The sequence below is a fragment of the Pleurodeles waltl genome, chromosome 1_2 (genome assembly GCF_031143425.1).
Source record: "Pleurodeles waltl isolate 20211129_DDA chromosome 1_2, aPleWal1.hap1.20221129, whole genome shotgun sequence".
Classification (NCBI taxonomy): domain Eukaryota; kingdom Metazoa; phylum Chordata; class Amphibia; order Caudata; family Salamandridae; genus Pleurodeles; species Pleurodeles waltl.
This window is the reverse complement of record NC_090437.1, coordinates 1,020,891,536-1,020,918,489: the sequence shown is the minus strand read 5'-3', so window position 1 is coordinate 1,020,918,489 and position 26,954 is coordinate 1,020,891,536. Positions and strand designations below refer to the sequence as shown.

Below are 26,954 nucleotides of genomic sequence, written 5' to 3'. Positions count from 1 at the left end.
CCATCCAGAGGATGAATATGAATTGTTGGAGTAGGAGAGGATGTTGATGTAAGCATGGTTCATGTATGGGTTAAAGAGGATGAGATCAAGTGATAAACCTTGAGGCACTCCACTGATGAGTTTGCAGGCTTTCAAGGAGCATGGTGCCAGGCTGACAAACTAATGTAGGCCCCTGATGAGTATGTAGTGTGAGATCGTATCAGATGCTGCTGAGCGGTCCAGGAGAATGAGGGCTGCTGTGTCTCCTCTGTCAAGGATTATGTGGATATAGTCTGTGGCAGCAATTAATGCTGTTTATTTATTGCAGTTGGGGCTGAATCTTGACTGCTTGGTGTCAAGGAGCTGGTACTCGCTGAGGTGGTTGTTAAGGCATTGGTTGATTTGTTTCTTTAAGACCGTGGCTGTATATATGGAAGGAGGGATAAGGGTCTGTAGTTAGAGAGTGTGGCTGGGTCAGCAGATGTATACATTTTTTTATTAGGGACTTGACTGTGATGTGTTCCAGGTGTCCAGGAATGTTACTGAGTCTATATAGGTGTTGATGATGGGTGTAAGTGGGAGTTATTTTGAGAAGGAAGGGTGGGGCAATAGTAAGATCAAGCCCCCAAGTAGGTGATCTTCGTAGTAGCAATGGTTTTGATGGTGGACTAGGAGGTCAGGGTTCGTTCTTCGGCCATGATAGGAAGTTGAGGTGCAACAATGACTGGGTCTGGTTGAGGATCATAGTTGCCATATACAGAAGTGATTTGTTACTGAAGAATGCTGAGAGCTTGTTGCAAAGGTCTTGTGAAGGGGTGATGTTGCTGGAGGTGGCAGGAGTTGCAATGAAATCTTTGATGATGCAAAAGATTTCCTTGCTGTTGTTTGTACCGGCGTAGGTGCGGTCTGCAAGAAGTGGATGCGCTTTGTGTTCCATATCTGCTGGTTGTACCTGATTTGAAGATCCCATGGTACCTTTACTTGTTCCCCAATTATGCTCCAGTTGCTTGTGGTGACGTTTTGTTAGCCTGAGTTACTGTATGTACCTGCTGGCCTGTGGTCATGCTGTTGCCATTGTGATGAGCTTGAGGGGAGCCAAGGTGTCTGTGCATACAGTGATCCAGCAGTTGTACATTGAGGGCCTCATCGGTTCCTTTTTATCCCTCTCACTCGCCATCTAGCCTTCCCCTAAACTTAGCCTCTCTCCTCCCTCCTCCCTTTCTGAAACTTTCTGCCCCCCTCCCCATTAGGTATGAGCTTAAGAGAAGTGAGCTATGATGAGACCAGATGGGAGTACAGTTATTACTGCTCCTGCTCTGCTCTTTAACTCTTTTCTTGTGTTCTAGTCCATTCTTTAAAGTAATAACGGAGATGTGGAGGGTTTGGGGGAAATAAAATGGGCTGCCTGGCACCTACTAGCCCCTCCCCCCAGAAGATAGTTCAAGATTGGAAGGTGGGACTATAAGCAGTGCAGCTGGGAGCAGAGGTGAATTCTAAAATTTAATTTACAGACTCCAGCTCCATCATCCAATTTCTTCTTCCTAAAGAGCAAAACTGTCTTGTGTTGTAGCCCTACATATTTAGGTGGAATAAGTAGCGAAATTTGAATTACTGGTTAAGAAAAGTGGAGATTCTTTTGGTGCATTTGGCAACGTATTCATGGATGTTTCCTATATACTTGGTTTTGGAATAGAGACATCATGTACAGAACGATATTTAATGGTGTTATAGCTGTGCCCCATTTAAACAAATGTATGTATCTGCCAGGTTACCCAATCTAGAAGAAAGTGGTAAATTTGATATGGTAGGTCAGAAAAATTACTCTTCCTGTGGATGTATTTGAAATCCTTATTGAATGTACTACACGTATCGTATTTGAAAGCCTGTCAAGTGGGACTTAATTACCAGGCTTCTACTGACTGCAAAACAGGAGATAGACCTTCTCTAGATAGAATGCAATCCTCCATTAGTTAATGTATAAGTTTGGAATCATGCACATATGTGTAGTTTAACAAACACCATATTCTGTAAATTATAGCAATGTAAAATTCTTTTACACATTTTATACTAGTTTTTTCCACTAAAAAGGGAGTTACTGTGCCCTCTGCACATAGATGCCTACATTTATTTTGATGGCTCTGTCTCTAGGTGCTAGGGAATAGAACTTTATCTGGCACATTCTGAAATTGAGGGATAACGTGTGCTTATAGATGGGAAGTTACAATCACTCATGAAAATGAAAAATCATCTGATCATCTTTGAAAAAGTGATGGCCTGTGGGCTTGCCCATAATAGATGGACAGATGGATAGTGGAAACACAGAGGCAAAGGTAAATTGACAAAGAAGGATAGGACAGTGGGAACATATCAGGAAAGGAATAAAACAACAAAAAAACAAAAAATAGTAACATATATGCAGAGATGTTCATTAAAAATCAACTTACGTCCCAATTGTGTGAAAAGGAAACTGTGCAAAATCTGAAAATCTTTCTATGTGACACATTATTGCCAAATGTTGTATGTTATACTATTGACTTCAACGTAAGTTTACATATTTTAAGTATGCAATCTTTTCCACTATGATACTGTGCAAAACAGAAGTAAATTGGTTCTGCAATGCTTGTCTCACTTGACCAGACACTGTCAAATTTGAACTTGCAGAACTTACTTTGTCAGCTAATCTCACACATATGCTTACTTATGTGTGTGGTGTGTGATTCAGTGCTGCTGTGTTGTATTCTTGCTGTTACTTTATAATAATGATGAAAAATTTGAGATTTCCTTGTTTTGAAATAAAAACCTATTCATTGCCTAATCATGTGCTACTGATTCTTAATTTTTTTTTATAAATCCTATAGGCCTAGAGAGTTTTCTTATTTGCCCAAGCAGTGGGTCTTCTGGCAATTTTTAGGTCTTGCATAGACAGTGTATCTCGCTGTCTTCAAGAGACATGTTGTATATACTTTGTGGACTTCAGCCCGCCCATAGGTTTCCCATTTGCTGGCTCCATCATCGCTTTCAAATGCTTTCTTCCCATTTGTCTGTGGCATGCACTAGTCATGCCTCTTCCTGTGTTTAGCCCTCCCTGAGTGCATAGAACAATCACACTATCCTTCCACTGTTTCCATTTTATGATCAGTTACTGGAAATACTTTTTTCTTTGCTTTTGAGCACTTTAAGCAAGTGCTCATGTTTTCACTGGCTCAGAGTGCCATTTATGTAAATAGGACTGTAATTCTTATTCTTATTTTGTCACGTGCTGTGCATGCAAAGACATGCTGTCTGCAATCGAGCAGTGTGCAGTACAACTGTGGTGAAGATGGTGGTGGACTCGCAAGTGCATCTATTGCACTCATTAATTAAGTGAATTCTCTGCAGTTGCCTGTGTAACCATTGCTTTATGTTTTATTAATTTGATAACTGTTGCTGGGAACTCCGCCTAATAATTCTCTCTAAATATTCATTAGTTGCCGCCAAACAGTCTGTATTAATGCTGTGAGATGGGTAATCGCATTTGGGAGTGAGACCAAGAGCCTCAATTGCGGGCGAGACTGAACAAACTGATCTGTTGCAGGCAGAGGGGAATGTGCCTGAGATGAATGGGTGTTGCAATCAGAGGATACTGAGTTGCTCACATTGATCCATTAGTTTAAAAAACTTGGCTATGAAATTCTTAAGCCTTCTGGGTGCCTCTTCTCTTAGGGCCCATGGCTGAGCTACAGAAGTCCCGCTCTTGTCCTATGTTCAGCTTTCCTTGCACTACCCTTGCTGTACGAACCACTTGTACTGCCACCTCTGCCGCCTCCACCGGTTCTGGTATCTCTACCTCCACCCTGGGCATTCTTGGTGGTCCTAGTTAGCTTGGTTTGTTTGCCGACCTTTGGCATCATTCTCATGCCTGCAAAACACAGACTCTCTTCTCAATGAAAGCGGATGATAGGATTCTGCTGCTGCATCAGCATTCAGCAGGGAAAATTATGCTTATCAATCACACATCATGTCCAAACATGTAGCTTTGCAAGCTAACGTTTATTTTATTAGCCATACACTACTAAGAGCTCAGAGCAATCAAGGTGTTCGGTTTTCTTTGTGTTTTTCCCTTAATTTTCTTTGTTGAACTTCATAAGAGTATATATATGTGAAATTGATCTCCCCACCATTGCTTGTCCGGTCTTCCAGTCAGACTCATCTCACTGTAATTTGCTCCCTCCTGCGCCCCTGTGGCTGCTTTGTAATTTGTGGTGGATTTTAGGGATACCGGTGCCATCAAAATTAACTTGTATGCCAAGAGCTAATTTAAGTAATTAAATATCAAGGTATATGAAAGAAGAGCATAATGTTGACGTGTGTTTGGGGAGTAGATGCTTGTGCAAACAAAGGTACCACCTCGTGCAGTGGGGAAGCCACTTGTAGGTGCTGGTTTTATTTTATCATTATTGCTTCCCCTGTTTTCACCCACCTCGTCATTGCTTGTTTATATTAGGGATGGCTAGAGGAGCATCTGTTAAATAATTCACAGAAAGAAAGTGAGTTGAGGCCCCACAGCAATTGACTATCACGGAGAAAATATACCTTCTCCGTCCCCTACTTTTCCCAGCACAATTGTTCTCAAACAGGACTCAGCGAGCCGCTTTAAATCACCATACCCTCCTCCCCAGCAGAGCCCACGATGAAACTTCAAAGCTAATAAATCCAACTGCCTAAAGCTGGAGTCATCTCAAGACTCGAGTGGTCTCATAGGGGAGGCAGAAACAGCTGCTGGAAGCCATTCACACTGTTTAGCCAACTTCAGGGGGGTGAGAGGGCAGAAAAAAGAAACAATACCATCTCACATCTGATGATGTCTGCTCCCTCAGCACTGCAGTAAATAGACAACAAGCATTCAACTCAACATAATTCAGCACAATGTTGCACAATTAAGTGCCACACAATGCCACAACACACAAATCTGCACCACATAATTCCACTACACACAACACATTTAAACATCTCATTATAACATGCCACACATTTCAACTACACACACTGCCACTCCACATCATTCTACTCCATGGCACATAATTACAATCCAAAAAATTAAACACCACATATTTCCAGTCCACTCAGTGCCACATGATTGCACTTCACATAATACCACTCCACGTAACATAATTCTACTCCACTCCAAACCATATAATTACACTTCACGCATCCCACCGTTCAACTCCAGATAGTTCCACTATACAGAATCCCACTACAAATTACATATTTACTCTTCAAACCACATATTTATGCTCCACACATATATCCACTCAACTCAAAAATACATAACTGCACTCCACAAAATTCAACTTTGCAACATACCATATAATGCACCACCACATCACATCATGCCACATAATTACATTCCGCACCATGCCACACAATTCCACACAATTTAATGCCACTTAATTCCACACAGCGCTGCATAATTATAGTCCACATAATACCACTCAAAACCACATAATTACACTCTATGCCACATATCAACAATCCACATAAATACAGACCACACCATCCAAGTCAACATAATTTCACTCAATGCCACACAGGTCCTCACCATACAATTCAACTCCACACTTTTCCATTCTGCACCACATATTTCCGCACCAAACCACATAATTCCACTCCACAAGTCTGCTGTAACCACATACATCCAAACCACACCACAGAATTCAAAATCATGCCACAAAATTCAGCACCACAAACACAATACCGCTCCACATAATTGCACTCCATGACACACAATCCCACTCCACATAATTCAAGTGCACTCAATACCACATAATTACATTGTACAGCATGCCACATAACTCCACTCAACACCACACAATTCCTAGCCACACAATTCTACAACAAACAATTCCAATCCACATAATCCCACTCCACACCACGTACATCCACTCCACAACACATGGCTAAAAGACATTGTCATTTACAAAGCCAATATCTCTTGCATTGCTGAGACCTGTTGTCTTGTTTGATATTCTAAGGTCTTTTTTAAGTGTCTTGCATTGCTTACACCTTTATTGTGAGGCACCACAAAGTACTTCTTACTGTCGGTTAGGTAGATCTAAGATCTCAAGACCAGATGTACAAAGAATGGAATCACATCAACTTTTACATAATCCATTCTGTTTTTGTGACCAACCTGTTTTTGTAAATAGGCAAGTTTGCAAAAACCTGATTTGCAGTGGGTCACAATTCGACCTACTTCGTGAATATTAAACAGGTAGGTAGCAAATTCTAACCCACTATGAATCGCTGACATCCTAGGGATGGAGGTCTGCTGAAGTCATCAGACCACCATGTTTGTGATTGCTTTTATGTAAAGCTACGTTTTTTTAACATAGTCTGTTTTACTTAAAGGAAAATAGGATGTGTTAAAAAAATAAGTTTAATTCACTTTTTTTTTTAAAGACTAGGCAGTGGTAAATGGGACCACCGTCTACTCTTTAAATATTTTTTCACAACAGTCAGAAAGAGAAAGGGGTCTTTCAAAAGTCAGTAAACCATTAATGTTTTGCAACCAGATTTAGGATACAAAACAGTATATACCATTCTGATTCCGTATTTGGAAGGGATGTCCTAACAGGTCCCTTCAAAATTCAGATTTGGTATGTAGTCGCAAACCCAAATTACAATTCGCTGCTGTGTTACCGATTTGCAATTTGGGTTTCTTACATACCTAAAGGCCTTATTGCCGTCGCAAATGGCCTTATTCTGCTAAACATTCCCTTTGCGATCGCAAAAAGCTTTCTTACATCTAGCCCTCTGTTATGAACATTTAAATCTGCCCTGATCAATCTATATTTTTCAGTGTTCAACCGGTATATATTTATTTTCTGTGCAGGTGTAAACGCATGCCAGTAGAAACATTTATCTTTCTCTTCTGGTGTTATTATGAATGCACGTCTGCCCATAAGAAGCAACCAGTAGCCGAGCCATGTTTTTCCTGTATACCTTGAGTTACCCTTTCAGATATGTTAGCTTGTATTTGTCCTTTCTTGCTGCTTTAGGAAATGATTGCTGCTTTGGTAATATGACAGGGTATATATCCAACGTCAAGTTATTTCTTCGATCCTTTTACTTTCACTTTTTAAAAAGCAGATATATTTTTCTTTCTTCCAAGGCTCATTAACTGTTGAAGATTGCGTGGTGCATATCGACCTAGGTCTAGCAAAAGTTATTCATGAGAAATGGAAAGAATCCATTATGGTATGTACAATTTGTAATTTATGCTTTTCAGTAATCTGATTTTGTGAGTTAGATTTTCTATATTTGTAAATGTATCTCTACTTACACAGCTGTATTCATTAATATATGATTTGGCATCTTAAATAATCATTATTAAAACATTTTTTCCTGAGTTAATTTTCCGAATTCAGTTCATTACCTTTGCTAGTTTAAATTTAGAGAGCATGTACTTGCCAGAGAAGACGTTCTTTCTTCCTATCTCCCTACGTACTTTGTCCATAAAGTGAGAAAGTACATAAAAACTAAAAATTGTTGCAGCTTTTTTGTTTCCCTTTATAGAGCTCTCTTGTAGAATATTGTGCAGATCGTATTTTTCTGAATTGCAAAACCCAATTTCGAAGATATAATTAAAGGTCTCAAAATAAATCCCCTCTTCCGTACAATATCACACTGTCCTGCTATAACATTCTCTTATATCGCTGATTTTTCCTTTCTAACTATATGTAATAATAATAAGTTCGATGGCATCTGTCGCTGTAGATACGCATGTTTTGCAATAGCTCGCCATCTGGTGTTGGGCCGGAGTGTTACAAGTTGTTTTTCTTCGAAGAAGTCTTTCGAGTCACGGGACCGAGTGACTCCTCCTTTTGTCTCCATTGCGCATGGGCGTCGACTCCATCTTTGATTGTTTTTTTTCCGCCATCGGGTTCGGACGTGTTCCTGTCGCTCTGAGTTTCGGAACAGAAAAATAGCTAATTACAGAAGATTTTCGTCGGTATTGTTGCGTTCGGGGTCGGCGTAGTTAGATTCAACACCGCGTCTAAGATCGAAGAGCTCCGGTGCCCTTCGGGGTAATTTTTTCGATCCCCCGTCGGGGCCTGGTCGGCCCGACCGCGTGCAGAACAACGCCGATGGAACGGACCCCGTTCCGTTTCTGTCCCAAATGCCACAATAAATACCCCTATACAGACCAACACTTGGTCTGCAACCTGTGCCTGTCACCTGAGCACAGCGAAGACACCTGCGAGGCCTGTCGTGCGTTCCGGTCCCGAAAAACTCTCCGAGACCGTCGAGCCAGAAGACTTCAGATGGCGTCCGCGCCGACAGCCCACCGGGAGTTCGAGGAACAAGAAGAGGAGGGATCCTTTTCGAACCAAGAATCGGACTCCGAAGGATTCGACGATACACAAACCGTGAGTAGGACGTCGAAAACCACTCAAAACAAGATTTACAAGGCCCAGGGGACGCCACTGCCATCAGGCCATGGCTCGACCCATAAATTCGGTGACCGCCCGTCGGCACCGAAAAAGGCCCAAACAGTGCCGAGATCGTCCGACTCCGGTCGAGACACCGGCACGCAGCCTTCTCGGGACCGAGAAAGTGCTGGAGACAAGCATCGACACCGAGATACCGGTGTAGACACGGCTCGACGCCGAGACAGCGGCACCAAAGAAGATCGACGGCGAGAGGTTTCGGCCCCGAAAAAGAAAAAAGTCACCTCGGAGCCGAAAAAAGATGCAGACTGGGTTTCGGTGCCGAAACAAACTGCAACCGACCCAGTTTCAGGCTCTTATACAGAAGAGCACTCGCTAACCTCCCAAATGCAAAAGCATAGGTTTGAGGAAGAACTACACTCAACGGATGTAGACCATACGCAAAAGCGTATTTTCATACAGCAGGGGACAGGAAAAATAAGCACCCTTCCCCCTATTAGAAGAAAGAGAAGATTGGAGTTCCAAACTGAACAAACACCACAAACAAAAGTGGTGAAAAAAGTTACCCCACCACCCTCTCCTCCACCTGTGATTAACGTCTCACCAGCACAAACTCCATCACATTCCCCAGCTCACACCACCATGAGCCAGGGTGACCAAGATCAAGACGCATGGGACTTATACGACGCCCCAGTGTCAGATAACAGTCCGGAGGCATACCCTACGAAGCCATCTCCACCAGAGGACAGCACTACGTATTCTCAAGTGGTGGCTAGAGCAGCACAATTTCACAATGTAAGCCTCCACTCAGAACAGGTCGAGGATGACTTTTTATTCAACACACTCTCCTCCACCCACAGCTCCTACCAAAGCCTGCCTATGCTCCCTGGTATGCTCCGGCACGCAAAAGAAATCTTTAAGGAGCCGGTCAAAAGTAGGGCAATCACACCAAGAGTGGAAAAAAAGTATAAGGCGCCTCCTACAGACCCGGCTTTCATCACTACACAGCTGCCACCAGACTCTGTCGTTGTAGGAGCAGCTAGGAAAAGGGCCAACTCCCACACATCTGGAGATGCACCACCCCCAGATAAAGAAAGCCGCAAGTTCGATGCAGCTGGTAAAAGAGTCGCAGCACAAGCTGCAAACCAGTGGCGCATCGCTAACTCCCAGGCACTACTTGCGCGCTATGACAGAGCCCATTGGGATGAGATGCAACATCTCATTGACCATCTGCCCAAGGACCTACAAAATAGGGCAAAACAAGTGGTTGGGGAGGGACAGACCATTTCCAACAACCAAATCCGCTCCTCCATGGACGCTGCAGATACAGCTGCACGGACAATTAATACATCTGTAACTATCAGAAGGCATGCATGGCTCCGAACGTCTGGATTTAAACCAGAGATTCAGCAAGCAGTTCTCAATATGCCTTTTAACGAAAAAGAACTGTTCGGTCCAGAAGTGGACACAGCGATTGAGAAACTCAAAAAAGACACGGACACTGCTAAAGCCATGGGCGCACTCTACTCCCCGCAGAGCAGAGGGAATTACAGCACATTCCGTAAAACACCCTTTAGAGGGGGGTTTTGGGGTCAAAGCACACAAGCCAGCACCTCACAGGCAACACCGTCCAGTTACCAGGGACAGTACAGAGGAGGTTTTCGGGGACAATATAGAGGAGGGCAATTCCCTCGGAATAGAGGAAAATTTCAAAGCCCCAAAACCCCTACTACTAAGCAGTGACTCACATCTCACTCACCCCCTCCACACAACACCAGTGGGGGGAAGAATAAGTCATTATTACAAAGCATGGGAGGAAATCACTACAGACACTTGGGTTCTAGCAATTATCCAGCATGGTTATTGCATAGAATTTCTACAATTCCCTCCAAACATACCACCAAAAGCACAAAATTTGACAAAACATCATTCCAATCTCCTGGAGATAGAAGTGCAGGCACTATTGCAAAAGAATGCAATCGAATTAGTGCCAAACACACAAATAAACACAGGAGTTTACTCACTGTACTTTCTGATACCAAAGAAGGACAAAACGCTGAGACCAATCCTAGACCTCAGAATAGTGAACACATTCATCAAATCAGACCACTTTCACATGGTCACACTACAAGAAGTATTACCATTGCTAAAACTACACGACTACATGTCAACTTTAGACCTCAAAGACGCGTATTTCCATATACCAATACACCCATCGCACAGGAAATACCTAAGGTTTGTATTCAAAGGAATACATTACCAATGCAAGGTACTGCCTTTCGGATTAACAACCGCACCAAGAGTCTTTACCAAATGTCTAGCGGTAGTCGCTGCACACATCAGAAGGCAGCAAATACATGTGTTCCCATATCTAGACGACTGGCTAATCAAGGCCCATTCGTTAATAGAGTGCTCAAATCACACAAATCAGATCATACAAACCCTCTTCAAACTAGGGTTCACCGTCAACTTCACGAAATCCAACATTCTGCCGTGCAAGGTACAACAATACCTAGGAGCCATAATAGACACAACAAAAGGAGTAGCCACTCCAAGTCCCCAAAGAATTCAAAATTTCAACACCATCATACAACGCATGTATCCAACACAAAACATACAAGCAAAGATGATATTACAACTCCTAGGCATGATGTCTTCATGCATAGCCATTGTCCCAAACGCAAGACTGCACATGAGGCCCTTACAACAGTGCCTAGCATCACAGTGGTCTCAAGCACAGGGTCATCTTCTAGATCTGGTGTTAATAGACCGCCAAACTTACCTCTCGCTTCTGTGGTGGAACAACATAAATTTAAACAAGGGGCGGCCTTTCCAAGACCCAGTGCCACAATACGTAATAACAACAGATGTTTCCATGACAGGGTGGGGAGCACACCTCGATCAACACAGCATACAAGGACAATGGAACGTACATCAAACAAAACTGCATATAAATCACCTAGAACTACTAGCAGTTTTTCAAGCACTAAAAGCTTTCCAACCAATAATAGTTCACAAATACATTCTCGTCAAGACAGACAACATGACAACAATGTATTATCTAAACAAGCAAGGGGGGGACACACTCCACGCAGTTAAGCCTGCTAGCACAAAAAATTTGGCGTTGGGCAATTCACAACCAAATTCGCCTAATAGCACAATTTATACCAGGGATCCAAAATCAACTCGCAGACAACCTCTCTCGAGATCACCAACAGGTCCACGAATGGGAAATTCACCCCCAAATTCTGAACACCTATTTCAAACTCTGGGGAACACCTCACATAGACTTGTTTGCGACGAAGGAGAACGCAAAATGCCAAAACTTCGCATCCAGATACCCACACAAACAGTCCCTAGGCAATGCCCAATGGATGAACTGGTCAGGGATATTTGCTTACGCTTTTCCTCCTCTCCCTCTCCTTCCTTACCTGGTAAACAAACTCAGTCAAAACAAACTCAAACTCATATTGATAGCACCAACTTGGGCAAGGCAACCCTGGTACACAACGCTGCTAGACCTATCAGCAGTACCCTACATCAAATTGCCCAACAGGCCAGATCTGTTGACACAACACAACCAAAAGATCAGACACCCAGATCCAGCATCGCTGAATCTAGCAATCTGGCTCCTGAGATCCTAGAATTCGGGCACTTACAACTTACCCAAGAATGTATGGAAGTCATAAAGCAAGCCAGAAGGCCATCTACCAGGCACTGCTATGCAAGTAAATGGAAGAGGTTTGTTTGCTACTGCCATATTAATCAAATACAACCTTTACACACAACTCCAGAACATGTAGTGGGCTACTTGCTTCACTTACAAAAATCTAACCTGGCTTTCTCTTCCATTAAAATACACCTTGCAGCAATATCTGCATACCTGCAGACTACCTATTCAACTTCCCTATATAAGATACCAGTCATTAAAGCATTCATGGAGGGCCTTAGGAGAATTATACCACCAAGAACACCACCTGTTCCTTCATGGAACCTAAATGTTGTCCTAACTAGACTTATGGGTCCACCTTTTGAACCCATGCACTCCTGCGAAATACAGTTCCTAACCTGGAAGGTTGCATTTCTCATCGCCATTACTTCCCTAAGAAGAGTAAGCGAGATTCAGGCGTTTACAATACAAGAACCTTTTATACAACTACACAAGAATAAGGTCGTCCTAAGGACTAATCCTAAATTTTTGCCAAAGGTTATTTCACCGTTCCATCTAAATCAAACAGTGGAACTTCCAGTGTTCTTTCCACAGCCAGATACCGTAGCTGAAAGGGCACTACATACATTAGATGTCAAAAGAGCATTAATGTATTACATTGACAGAACAAAGAACATCAGAAAGACTAAACAACTATTTATTGCATTTCAAAAACCTCATGCAGGAAACCCAATATCAAAACAAGGTATAGCCAGATGGATAGTTAAATGCATCCAAATCTGCTACCTTAAAGCTAAACGACAGCTGCCCATTACACCAAGGGCACACTCAACCAGAAAGAAGGGTGCTACCATGGCCTTTCTAGGAAACATCCCAATGCAAGAAATATGTAAGGCAGCCACATGGTCTACACCTCACACATTCACCAAGCACTACTGTGTAGATGTGTTATCCGCACAACAAGCCACAGTAGGTCAAGCCGTATTAAGAACATTATTTCAAACTACTTCCACTCCTACAGGCTGAGCCACCGCTTTTGGGGAGATAACTGCTTACTAGTCTATGCAAAACATGCGTATCTACAGCGACAGATGCCATCGAACTGAAAATGTCACTTACCCAGTGTACATCTGTTCGTGGCATCAGTCGCTGTAGATTTGCATGTGCCCACCCGCCTCCCCGGGAGCCTGTAGCAGTTTGGAAGTTACCTTCAACTATTTGTATATGTATCATCTCAACCTTAAATAGGTACATACTTAGTCACTCCATTGCATGGGCACTATTACTACAATTCAACTCCTACCTCACCCTCTGCGGGGAAAAACAATCGAAGATGGAGTCGACGCCCATGCGCAATGGAGACAAAAGGAGGAGTCACTCGGTCCCGTGACTCGAAAGACTTCTTCGAAGAAAAACAACTTGTAACACTCCGGCCCAACACCAGATGGCGAGCTATTGCAAAACATGCGAATCTACAGCGACTGATGCCACAAACAGATGTACACTGGGTAAGTGACATTTTCATTATCAGCCCAGCTTCCATTATACTCACAGTGTCCGAATTAGCAGGGAATTAAGTAACAGCAGTTTTTGCATCCGATAAGGCTAACACATATTGATAACCCGGGCAAATAAGTAGGCTGTTTTTTAAAACAAACTTCCGGTTGTCGGCTTTTAGATCAGTGGAAATCGCCCATAAATGTAAAAATTTTGCAACCCAATACTGATCAGTGCTAGAGCATTTTTATGAGGTATCTTTGTGCTTTATTGTCAGAAATGAATTCATGAATGCTGTTTACACCATTCTTTCAACAAAGTCAAAAGTCTTGATGTGGCTAGTAGAATTGCTGGATTTGCGATTTGTTGAATTTGCAGGATCATGCTTCAAGAATGGAGTTTAGGCTCTGCATAATACGTGGTATTCATTAATGCAGTTACAAACTCAGTGTTCACAGAAATCATTTTTGTCTGGCAGTGGATGCCTGATCACGAAACAGCAATTTGTGTGCCTTTCCCATACTATTTCAATCATTTATATAGTGGTATGCTTTGTTTTCAAATTGATCAGTAAAACTGTCTGTATAAAAGGGTTCGAGAGGAGTAAAGTAAATGAAAATGAATGCACCACTGAAAAATCTGAGATCACTGTAAAGCATCAGACTAAATATATCACAATTTAGTGCCATCATGAAGAGATATGTGTTTTTCCGCAACCTTCAATTCATATGTACGTTTGCAAAGCGACCCATGAAATATGTGACAATGATTCTATTATGGCTTTGTAGCCACACATTGTTGCAAACTGTGACCTTAAGTTGCTTTTACCATACAAATATAGCCTTAAAATGTAGGAGCTGAAGGAGATTTTGGCCGTCATTACAACCCTGGCGGTTGGCGGAGAAGCGGCGGTCTTACCGCCAACAGGCTGGCGGTAACTTTTTTTTAATTATGACCATGGCGGTTACCGCCATGGTCATCCGCCACTTCTCCGATCCGACCGCTGGGCTGGAGACCTGGGTCTTCAGCCCGGCGGTCGTCACACTACCGCCGGTGGTATCATGACCCGGCTGACCACCATGGATTTCATGGGGTTTGGAACCGCCATGAAATCCATGGCGGTGAGCACTATCAGTGCCAGGGAATTCCTTCCCTGGCACTGATAGGGGTCTCCCCTACCCTCCACCCCCACCCCGAGTCCTTCCCCTACACCCCCCACCACCCCTGCCAGCCCCAAAGGTGGCAGGACCCCCCTCCCCACCCCTACCCCCAACATTACATTACACATCCGACATGCACGCAGGCCCCACCAACACACATACCCGCACACACACCAACATACATGCCAACAGCCACACACACAGTCATACGCACACACCCACATTCAGACATACATGCACACATCCATACAGACATACATACAGACACGCACTTATTTCCAAACACACAACACCCCTGCATGCATACACGCCCTCACACACCCCCTCTACATACACACACGCACACCCCCATGCACGCACACAACACACAACACCCCCCCACCCACCTCCCCTAACGGCCGATCAATTTACCTGGTCCGTTGATCCTCCGGGAGGGGACGGGATCCATGGGGGCTGCTCTGCCGCCACCACACCTTCAACAGAACACCACCACGCCGAATCACAGAACGTGATTCGGTGGGCAGTGTTCTGTTGACGTGGTGGTGGAGGTGGAGCAACCTCCACTTCCCCGCCGTCCGCCAGTATGGCTGCTGGCAACCCTCCGTCCGAAAAAATACGGAGGGCTGCCAGCAGTCATAATACGCAGAGCGGAAAACCGCCACCACTGGCGGTCTTCAGCACGGCGGTCCCTCAGCGGTCTTGTCAAAAGACCGCCGAGGTCGAAATGACCCCCTTTATGATGCCGCTTTCCTTTGTGTAGGAATAGCTTTATATTAGTTGCCCGTGTCTGTAAGTGTACCCCTGATAATTAAGGTTAGTCAACTCCCCAACGCTGTTTTCAGGTGTGGTAAATCCAGTGGTTCAACTCAAATTACCCCAAACTATACCTGCCAGAATGCATTATGTTGTAGAATTAACCCCAGAACTAAACCACGGTGTGTTTGTTGACATAGACTCACCTGGTAACCTTAACAATAATGCATAGACCTTATCTACCTCATTTATCTATCACCTAACAACCCCCCTGATTCACAGTTCACTGCACCTCTAAGGCACAGCATTCTTAGCATAATGCATGTCGGCCGGTACTCAACTGACGCACATCACCCAATAGTACTGTGAGGTACGTAGCCAGTGCTCCCTGAGCCTCATGTCTATGCCATGAAATTAGTTACATTGCCCTTGGTTCAGTTTCTGTTGGTTTACTTCACACCACTGTACAATTTGAATTTCAAATCAATTTAACAGAGGAAAAATAAACTACCTAAGGGCCAAGAGACTCCCTTGTGAGTAAATGTTTGCACTTTAAAAACACCAAGATAATAATAATAATAATAATGCAAAGACCTATACATGATTCCTCTCTGTTCTCTAGTTACATTATATCCAGTTGTTTAAAAACTTCTCATGTTTTTTTAGTCACAGTGTGAAATGCAAACGTTTTCTTTGGAAACCTTGACTGCATATACGTGTAATTTACGAGTTTTCTGTTCATTCCGTCTCTTTTTGCCACTGTATCAGTTTGCATAGCAAGCAATGAAACTCCCTGGCACCCAAAGCAAGGTTTTTAGATTCTGGCTTAGACCAAACTGCCTCCACAGACACACCACAGAGATGACAATGATGCAGCCCTCCACCTGCTCACTGCCAGGGCCTGCAACCCCGGTGGTGGGAAGCCTCTCAGCTTTCTCATCTATCATTGGTATAGTTGTGTCAGGACGGGGTGAGTAGTAGGCTGGCTGGAGGAAATTGAGCAGTGTCCACCTCCCTTTTAAAAGGCAGATGATCACTCTACAATGGCAGTGCTTTCCAACATCTTTTGAACCAGTGTAACAAGGATTTGAACCTTTCTCCATGTTTGCATTATTTCCATGCACCCACATATTCAGATGGGTTGTGCCCATGTTCTGGATTCTCTTTTAACAGAAGGAAGAGCATGATGATTTGCATTTACATGCGCGCTTATTAATAACACCACCCATGTCAGTCTTGATGATCTTAATTTGCCTTTACTTGATCAAGGCGTTTTGCCCCCTGCTACCCATCTAGCCGCTGCTGCCAAAGGATTGATATGTGCGGAAGGAAGTGATAGCATATTTATGGGGTCCATTAAATCCTGTCTGAACATAAGCCCAAGATCCTCTAAGATATCTGCTTTGTTGATTACTTAGTACCTGCAATTACACACTTGGCCATACTTCCTCTGCCTTGTGCTGGAGAAAGAGAAAGCCATTTCTGAGACTGCTGGATTCCTGCTTTCATGGTTCCAAAATATGAGATGAGCTTATTCATTAAATAAATTCAGCAAGTTGCCAGCGTCCTGGAGAACGTGGCTAATTCAATTGCAGGTGCAGTTGAACTTATAACTTCCGACTTTGTGACACTAAGAACTTTAATTTAATAAAAATCAAACAGGGTGGTTCTGGACTTCATTTTAGTATCTAGGAGGTATGCCTGTGGTGAATGTTGTGTCCATACTCTCTTTATCTCATTTCAGTTCCATGAGGTGATTAGACACATACAGAAAATTCTTAAAGAATTGCATGCTATTTATGATGAACTTGAATGGTCGGACCTTTGATTCAGCGTACAAAGTATGTTTTAAAATTGCGGTATGAAGAGTAAGTGGGTCATCTTGATTGTAGCCGTCATTCTCTGATGGTTTACATTCTTGTCCAAGTTTGTATTGTCTCCATCAAGGGAACGTATCTTAATTGCTCCTTAACTGTTTATAGTAATAGACTTAATGGCAATATTTTAAAGGAAAGAAAAAGTGATGAGGACAGAAAGTGATTCAGTTGGTAAGCAATGAATTGTTTGACAGCGTATCTGGTTATGCTGTGGAAGAGTGCAGGAGAGAGAGGAATTATGAAATTCAAACTCACTATTCTTTAAATTGCTTGATTATAGTTCTTGTAACTGCCATATATTCTCCTAATGCAGTGCTCGCTAGATGTGACTGTAGGCGAGACATGAAGCCCCCTGGCACTTAGGTGAGGTTTTCAACATTTAGCTTGCTCAGCTAACTTTGTTATTTTGTGGAGGCCATCTGTAATGATGTGTTTATTGTTTGCACTGACAACCTTTCCCAGCAATAGCTGCCTTATATAACCCTTGCAAATGCTGTGGGGTCAAAAGCCGAACTGGTCAGGTTTAGTTACATTTGACGTGGACTGTATGGTGCTCTGTTTTGCTCATCAGGAGAGGTGTTACTGACGATTTTTCGCAGACCTCACCAAGGGGTTTTGGAAACCCGGGCATTGGCCTATTATTAAGGCCTGTTGACCGCTATGGGAGTGACCTTTATACCAAATCATTGGAGCCTCATACAAGTGGCGCTCCCTGGCTAGTCTTAGCCCCCGGTATGCTCAATACATTGAGCCTCCGAACACTGGAGTTAAGTGATCTTTGACTCTCCCATCACCACTAGTTGACAGACTGATACAGATACCCAGACTCCAGGACTACCTTTCCTGGAGATCACAGCCGTTACCTGATTTAATCCCCCACTGGAATTTAGGTCCTGATGATGACCCCATCCTGACTTACCCGAATACGGTGTCGAAACGTCAACACATTTCCAAAAGAGTGGATGAGACAAATAGAAATTTTGTGACACTCCAGGGCCTCCTGGATTTTAGGAGCCACTGGAAGTCGATAATTTGCATACCACCACACTCTGCACTACTTGTATATATCACCATCACTCACTTGCACCTCAGCACTTTCCCTGTTTTTTTAGGAGCACCTACCCAAACAAATGTAAATTACATGTTATGACAGGATTTATACTGTTAATCGTCTGAATCAACATGATATAAAATATATGTGGATGATAAACCTCACTTGTTTTACATTTATAATACATAAAGATTGTTTCAAATTCTTTTTAAGTTGATTACATGTCGTGAAAGTCTAGGTTACTTTCCCCTTGCACTGACCTTAAAGACTATTACATCAGGAGAGGCAGGCAGCACCACAGAAAGAAGCAGGCACTAATCTTTCTCAACCGTGCCACAAAAGGAGCAATTCCTTTCTACTGGTGGCAAGGGCATGTCCTGCTCAAATGGATGGGTTGCTGTTACGTGTATTGAAATCTGGGGGCTGTCCATCACCAAGTATCTGTATCAGCCTCTGGTATTATCTTGTAAAGTGCTTTGGTTCACTTTACAGAGCAAAAAGAGGTAGAGGAACTCAATACCGACCAGGCAAAAGGGGACAGGACTGCCTGTTATACTAGTCCCACCCCAGGAGGTTGGGTTGAATATCTTGAACAATGAATATGTTCCTAGGACTTCTCAAACCTGACCTGAATACCAGGGAACTAATTGGAGAAGAATAAGCAGGGTTGAGGGAAGACACTTCTCCACGAGAAATCTATATTAACCCATCTTTCTAGGGAGGCAGCCGAACAGGTTTCGGAAAATTGAAGTAATCCTACCTTTTAACCTACATGGGATTCAGCAATATTGCAGATCCTCATTGATATTCATGTAAAACCTCATTTTTATATGCCTCAGCATATCTGTATGATATCATCATCTATAGCATATTCTGGAAAGACCATTTTCAACACCTTCATGCAGTGATGCAAGTTCTGAAGGACTTAAAACGTCCGGTGAATCTGACTAAATGTACCCTAGCAGCACACTAAGTTATATATTTGAATAATTGTGTAAGGGAATGGACTTGTTTGACCCCTAAACAGAGACAGGTAAAACAATGCTAGAGTTACACGTCCCAACCACTAGGGAGGAAGTCTTGGCATTTTGGATTTTGTCGTTTACTTTAGGAGGCTCATATCATTTATTTTCTTCAATAGCTGTCCTTCTTACAGCCAGCAGAAACCAATGCCCTAATACAGTGTTTTGGGGGAAAATAGGACATAGTTTACAACTACCCCATATGTCTTACCCCGATTTGAAGTGTCCGGATTTTAATACCCATTTATTCCTCCGGACTGGTGCCTCAAGTGTTGACTTGGGTAAGTTACTCTCCCTGTAGTTTGAACATGGACATAGCCCAGTCTATGTATTGTGGACAAGCTTTTTGCCCATGAGTTTTCTTGTGCCACAACAGTGCTTTTCACATCAATTGGGCACTGGATGTTATTATTTACAAGGAAGACATTTTACCATCTATACACTCATGCTCTTCGGCTGAGCTTTGTTTTCCATAAACCTAATAGGGAAAGTTGCCATAACATAGATGGTTTGCTTTACATCCTTCAAAACTACCCGTAATGCATCACTCTAGCTTCTTCCAAATTCTCAGTGCCATGTTTTGCAGCTTCTTTGGGGAAGTTTCCATGGATAAATGCTTCAAATCTCTGTGAAGGGATGGCCTGGGTAGTATTGATGAAGTCTAGTAGTATGCATGACTCTCATCTCCTACTAGTAAATTATTCGCTCTTTGATTTCTTTCTGATCTGGCTTATCAGATGGAAATTACTCCTCTCCTCTACACTATTTATGCGGTGACAAATACTTGATAAGCATCTCCCTGCCACCAAGCTTGTCTGAATTGGAATGCGGGAAAGACTGATCAGGAAGACCTATCTCTGGCTGGAAACTCACTTATCCCAGATAACATCTATGGAATATTTTTCTGGCTGGTGCTTCATTGGTATTTCATGGCTGGAAAATGTGATCACCCCGCCGAACCTGCTTTCTTTCACAGATCTGAAATTAGCTTGCCCTTCATCCCAGCTTTTTTCATTGTCTACAGCTGCATCATGGCATCTTCAAAAGATTTCTGTGACATACTGGATCTTAGCCCCCTGGAGGCCTAAATCACGATGGGTGTGCAGGAAAACTAGAACATCTAAATTATATAAACCCCTGAAAGACCTGGATGGGATATGTGGGTGTCCTGTGGGAGAAAGACTGGAGAGATGAATTCATAGTTCATCATACAGTGGCCATTTCAGCCACATACTGGTAAATTTATTTGTATAAGAACTCAGCTTCTTAAAATGGTGTGTGACTCTTCTTCTTCACCTCTCATACCCAATTTCTGCACACAATACGTTACTCCACTCTGCCTAGAAGTGCCCTTTCATACTGATATTCTGAGTGGATGTCCAACAGAAAATACCACTTCTGTTGGGCTGACCAGTTTCACCTACCTGAAAACTAATTCTATTACACATCTTCAAAGACATTAATGTTAACCTGTATGCAAAGGCACTGTTGCATGTAGGTCTGGCTATATCCAAAGGGATATAACCCAAAGACTAGAAAATGCCCAACCTCTTCCCTCCAACAGCACTGCAAAAGTAGTTAAGAAGCTTTAACAAATGTATGTATGTACCGGTTGATAAGTATTGTGAGGGTCCCTATTTAGGGCTTATGAAAGTAGACTTGATTCCTACAGAACAGTGCCCAAAAATGAAAAATTATGTATATTGAAAAGAGTGTTCTTCAGAAGCATGCTTGATCAACCTCTTCAGTATATTCAAAAACTGCTCACTTGCAAAACAATCTGTTGATGAGTCTGGCTAGCTCAGAAAACTGGTGAATAAATCTATAAATATTTGCAAAGCCCAAAAAGCATTGTAGATCCTTTACTGTACTTGGTATGGGCCACTAAAAAGTTTCTTATCATCCATCTTAATACCTCCTTATGTAAATGTAACCCAGGAACTCTTAATGGTAGTATGAAAGACACACATCCATTTCAGCAAAAAAGATGATTATCTCTCAACTATTGTAAGACTACGTTGACACTTCCAAAGAGCCTGAATAAATCAGAATATCCTCTACATAAACTACACAAAATACATCTGAATTCCTCCTCATAATCTCCTGAAGTGATGCAGGAGCATTGCAGATTCCAAAAGTTATGTCTTGATATTCACAGAGCCAAAACCAGGCAGCCATTTTCATTGCTGAGGAAACCAGTTTCCGTCTAGCTGTTGTTTCGGTCTGTTAGATGCTTATTCTTTAGACATTCTAGTTATAGTTCAGCAATATTTTTTTTTAATCAACTTTATTTAGGGATTTACTTCTAGGCATGCAGCGTAGCATTCTAGGTTATACAATGAAATATGACGTTGATGTGGGGATTGGTGTAGGGAAGCTTATCTTTCAATAAGTACTTATTCAAATACAGTTTATTCATGTATACGGTTTGATACAGAGTTAGAGCGAACAAAATGACATCTAGTAAATTATATACATGTCTGGCTTTACTCCCTCGTGAAAGCTACCCAGGATTTAAATTGAGAAATCATTCATAAGTGTTCATCAGGTGTGGTATGGGCGAGAACCATTCTGCTGATGGCTGTCTTTGTCTATATGTCTGCAAAGATGTCCATATTATATCAACTGTTAACACTTTATCTCCAAGTATGGCTGCTAGCCTCTTCATCAAATGTGAATTCAAAACTTTGGAACACCATAGTCCTGCTTGTGGTCTTCTAGTGGGATAGCATGATTTTTGTGGAAGATAATGAGGGTTCTGAGTATTATGGGTCTTTAGAGGTAGCCAAAGTTATTAATTGAATTGTAATTTGCATACTTCCTGTTCTAGCCAGTACCGTGATGTTTAGTGGAGGATCACCAAGCAAGAGCAGGGTCCATCTGTTTTGCTGCTAAATATTGATCTGTTTCTGGGGCTGCCAATTCTCGTCAATCACTGGATCTATACAGAATATTATTGGCAACTCAGGTGGTTAATTGCCCCTTAAGAATTTCCAGAGGTTCTTCTGTATTTTTTGTGATATTTGAAGAGAATGTCAAGCGTAGAGTCCTGATTGTGCATTACAATCTGCACATAAAGAAAAAAAAAGCCACCTTTGATAATGCTATTTCCAACCGCATATTCCTCAGACTAGATCTGGAAAACTAAAAAAAATAGTGCTCCTTCGTGCCAGTAGGTCACACTGTGAGACTCTGTGTTGACCCTGTTCTGGTCTGAAAGTGATGAGAAGAGGCACATAAAAATACAACCCAATCGCGCAGACGTCAGTTTGTTTCTTTCTGTGCCTTCAGACACAGATCCATGGCTCCGTTCCTCTTTTTCTTCGCTCTAAGAAGAGATTTTTTTCCTCTAAGATTTTCCAGTGTGTAAGGTAACATGTCACTCTCTTAAGACTACAGAGTTTAAACCTTGTAGGGACTGTAGCAAACATATGCCTATAACAGGTATCTACAGGATGTGGGAAGTATTTTCTCCACCTTAACCTGGACCTACAAGATGCCAGTGGGTTGAACATCGTGGGTATGTTCCCCTCCTTGACTATCAATAACATTACTGTTATTCAGAGAGCTGTTGAGGCCCTTGACCTCCACTTTCCCCTTGTGGAGGTATAAACAGATGTGCTCACTGAGGTCCTTCAGCCTTACCAGGCACCAACCAAACCTCTTCTGCCTTTCAGTGAGGCCCACACTGACACAGACACTATTCACTTGGGCTTACACCTTGTTCCGGCCCTCAGGTCAATAGACTGGTCACCATAGACCAGCTCTAGATTACATGAATTTCTTAACTGAACACCCAACTCCTGAGAGTTTGGTGGCTCATCAAAAGTGTCCACCCTGACATGTTTCCGACTCCTCCTCCTGATAGAATCCAAATGAATGGAAACATGTGGCAATTAAATATTATTCTCAGTCAGACTTGCCTTGAGTTGAGATGGTCAACACTAGCTGCCTCCTTGGACTTACATGCTAACTCGGTCTATACCATTCAGGATGACTGGAATGTGGCCCAGTTTGTCATATGATCAGGTCTAGATACCATTGATTGTCTTGGAAGGACTATTAAGAGAAGTGTGCTACTCTTGCGCCACGCATGGAGGAGATCCAAAGGCTTCCACAGGGATGTTCAGGCATACTTTATGAACATGCCCTTCAACAGTTCCCACCTGTTTGACAGCCCTGGAGCATTTTGAGTACTGGGCCAACACACGCTGTTTGGACCTTTCAGCACCAGTCTGGCAATCTCCAAGGGGCTTAATGTATTGACAGTGTCAGGCCCTGCGGCCTGCACAGCAGGCATCCCAGCCCTTCTGAAGTCAGGACGTGAGATCAATAGATAATGAAAAGGCCATCAGGGGCAGCTTATGTTCCAATCCCCATCATTTCCTGCAACAACCTCCAAACATCTTTAGTGCCTTCTTAGCGGCACAGTCATCCAATAGTAGGCAGGGTCAGTCACTTTCTTCAGGGTGATAGAACTTTACATCTGATAGGTGTTTTGTCAAACTGTTCATTGGGGCTACATCCTGGCGTTCCTTATTGACCCTCCATCTGCCACCTACATCAGAGCAGCTTTTGAAGGTCCATCTGACTGTTTGGAAGGTGCAGGTTCTTTTCCCCAGAGGAGCCATAGAGAGGGTACCGGCCTTGAAAGTGGGGACTGGGAATCAATCCTGCTGCTTCCTTGTGCCGGAGAAAGGCAGAGGCCTTTATATTACTTTGGATTTCCACCCTCCCAACGCCTTCTGCCACAAATTCAAGATGCTCATGCTGGCCCAGGTTCTTAATGCCCTGGATCCCAGGGACGGGCTGGTGGCATTGGATTCGCAGAACCCCTATTTTCACATCCTGGTTCCAGGTGTGCCACAAGCACTTTTAGTTTGCTGTGCTCTGTTTAGGCTCACCATTGCCCCTAGGGTGTTCACAAAGATGATAGCAATAGGCACTGACCCCCTTCAGAGGTCAGGGATAACAGTCATCCCCCACGTTGACATCTGACTGTTGAAAGTGGGCTTGCCAAGTCAGTCGCAGACCACCTCCAGATGAAAGGTGAACTTCTTGACATCATTTGGATTCTCAATCAACTGGCCCTACTCACATCTGACTCCTTCACAGAGGCTCCCTTTTATCTGGATATGGTGCGCTTTTGGGTCTTTCCTCCGAGCCAAAGAGTCAAGGACATTCAAATTTTGATCCTGATATTTCAGCCTGTGTTCTGGGTCTCAATGAGGAGGAGACTGAGCTTCTTGGGCTGGTATCCACCTGCATTTTGCTTGCCAACCATCCCAGGCTGCACAGTCAATCAGTCAATCAATCAGGGATTTGTAAAGCGCACTACTCACCTGTGAGGGTCTCAGGGTGCTTAGGAGGGGAGAGGGTGAAGGCGGGAGGCAGGAGGGAAGCAACTGCTCGAACAGCCAGGTCTTGAGAAGTTTCCTGAAGGTAAGGAGCTCTTTGGTCTGGCGCAGGTGGGTGGGAAGACTGATCCACGTTTTGGCGGCGAGGTGCAAGATTGATCTACCGCCGGTTGTAGTTCTGCGGACGTGTGGGACGGTTGCGAGGTCGGCGGAGATGCGTGGTTGAGGTGTAGAAGGAGAGTCGTCTGTTGAGGTATTCTGGTCCGGTGTTGTGCAGTGCTTTGTGAACGTGGGTGAGGAGTTTGAAGGTGATTCTCTTGTTGACTGGGAGACAGTGCAGGTTTTTCAGGTGGTCTGTGATGTGACAGTGGTGGGGAATGTCCAGGATGAGGCATGCAGAGGCATTCTGTATGCACTGGAGCCTCTTCTGGAGTTTGGTCGTGGTTCCCGCGTAGAGGGCATTGCCATAGTCCAGCTTGCTGCTTACGAGGGCTTGGGTGACTGATCTTCTAGTTTCGGTGGGTATCCATTTGTAGATCTTTCGGAGCATGCGGAGGGGGTTGAAGCAGGAGGAGGAGATGGCATTGACTTGCTGGGTCATGGATAGTGAGGGGTCCAAGATGAATCCTAGGTTGCATGCATGGTCAGTGGGAGTCGGAGCGGTTCCGAGAGTGCCAGGCCACCAGGAGTCATCTGATGCAGAGAGGGTGGAGGCAAAGATGAGGACTTCAGTCTTGTCAGAATTGAGTTTGAGGCAGCTGCTTTTCATCTATTCGGTGATGGCCTTCATTCCTTCGTGGAGGTAGGTCTTGGCAGTGTCCTTGGTGAGGGAGAGGCTCAGTTGGGTTTCGTCGGCGTATGAGATGATATTGAGGTTGTGGTATCGGGCGATGTTAGCGAGCGGGCCATGTAGATGTTGAAGAGGGTCGAGCTGAGGGACAAATCCTGGAGTACCCCGCAGATGATTTTGGTGGCCTCCGAGTGGAATGCGGGAAGCAGACTCTCTGGGTTCTGCTGGTGAGAAAGGAGGTGACTCAGTCCAGGGCTCTGTTGCGGATTCCAGCATTGCTGAGGCGTGAGCATAGGGTGTGGTGGCAGACGGTGTCAAACGCAGCTGAGAGGTCCAGGAGGATGAGGGCCGGGGTTTCGCTGCTGTCCAGTATGGTTCTGATGTCGTCGGTGGCGGTGATGAGGTCGGTTTCGGTGCTGTGGTTGCTGAAGAATCCAGATTGGGAAGGGCCCAGGGTGCGGTTCTCCTCTAGGAAGCGGGTTAGTTGTCTGTTGACGGCTTTATCGATGACTTTTGGCAGGAAGGGAAGCAGGGAGATAGGTTCGGATGTTCTTGAGGTCCTTTGGGTCCGCCTTGTTTTTTTTTAGGAGGTCTTTTATCTTGGCGTGTTTCCAGCTTTCCAGGAAGGTGGCGGACTCGAAGGAGCTGTTGATGATCTTCCGTAGTTGCGGTGCAATGACAGAGCTTGCTTTGTTGAGGGTTTGGTGAGGGCAGGGGTCAGATGGAGAGCCGGAGTGGATGGTGTTCCTGATTTCGATGGTGGTGTTGTCATTGACGGGGGTCCAGGAGAGCAGGAGGTTGGTTGGAGGTTAATCTGTGGTGTTGGTTGTTGCCGGGTGGTCTGGGTCCTGAAGCTGTCGTGGATGTCTGCAATCTTGCGGTGGAAGTAGGAGGCTAGGGAGTTGCAGAGGTCTTGGGATGGCGGGATATCGTTGGCGTTGGAGCTGGGGTTAGAGAGTTCCTTCACGACGTTGAAGAGCTCCTTGGGGCTGTGTGCGTTATTGTTGATTCAGTCTTTGAAGGCGGTACTTTTGGCGGCTTGGATGAATTGGTGGTGTCTGCGTATGGCGTTTTTGAAGGCTGTGTGGTTGTCCAGAGTCTGACCTTGGTGCCACTTTATTTCGAGTCTTCGGCAGATTTGCTTAGATTCGTGGAGGTCGGCGGTAAGCCAGAAGGCCTTTCTGTTGGTGCGTCTATTGGATGGATTCTTGATTGGGGCAAGAGTATTGGCACAGATGTTGGCCCATTGCCTGAAGTTGCCTGCAGCATCAGTGTCGGTGGTGTCGATGGGTGGGTTCTGGGAACAGGGTCGCGATAAATTGATCTTCAGTGACCTTGTTCCAACTGTGGTGGGGGATCCATTGTGGAT

At 43.9% G+C, this 26,954-nt stretch overlaps 1 protein-coding gene across 2 annotated transcripts in view; it reads left to right on the top strand.

Annotated features, from left to right (window-relative positions):
- N4BP2 (NEDD4 binding protein 2) overlaps positions 1-26,954 on the top strand; it is a 1,101,392-nt gene that overhangs the window by 562,646 nt on the left and 511,792 nt on the right. For both annotated transcript variants that reach the window (XM_069202011.1, XM_069202014.1), the window contains exon 9: positions 7,130-7,215. In XM_069202011.1, the coding sequence (XP_069058112.1) occupies positions 7,130-7,215 (86 nt within the window). The remainder of the gene's footprint in view (positions 1-7,129; positions 7,216-26,954) is intronic.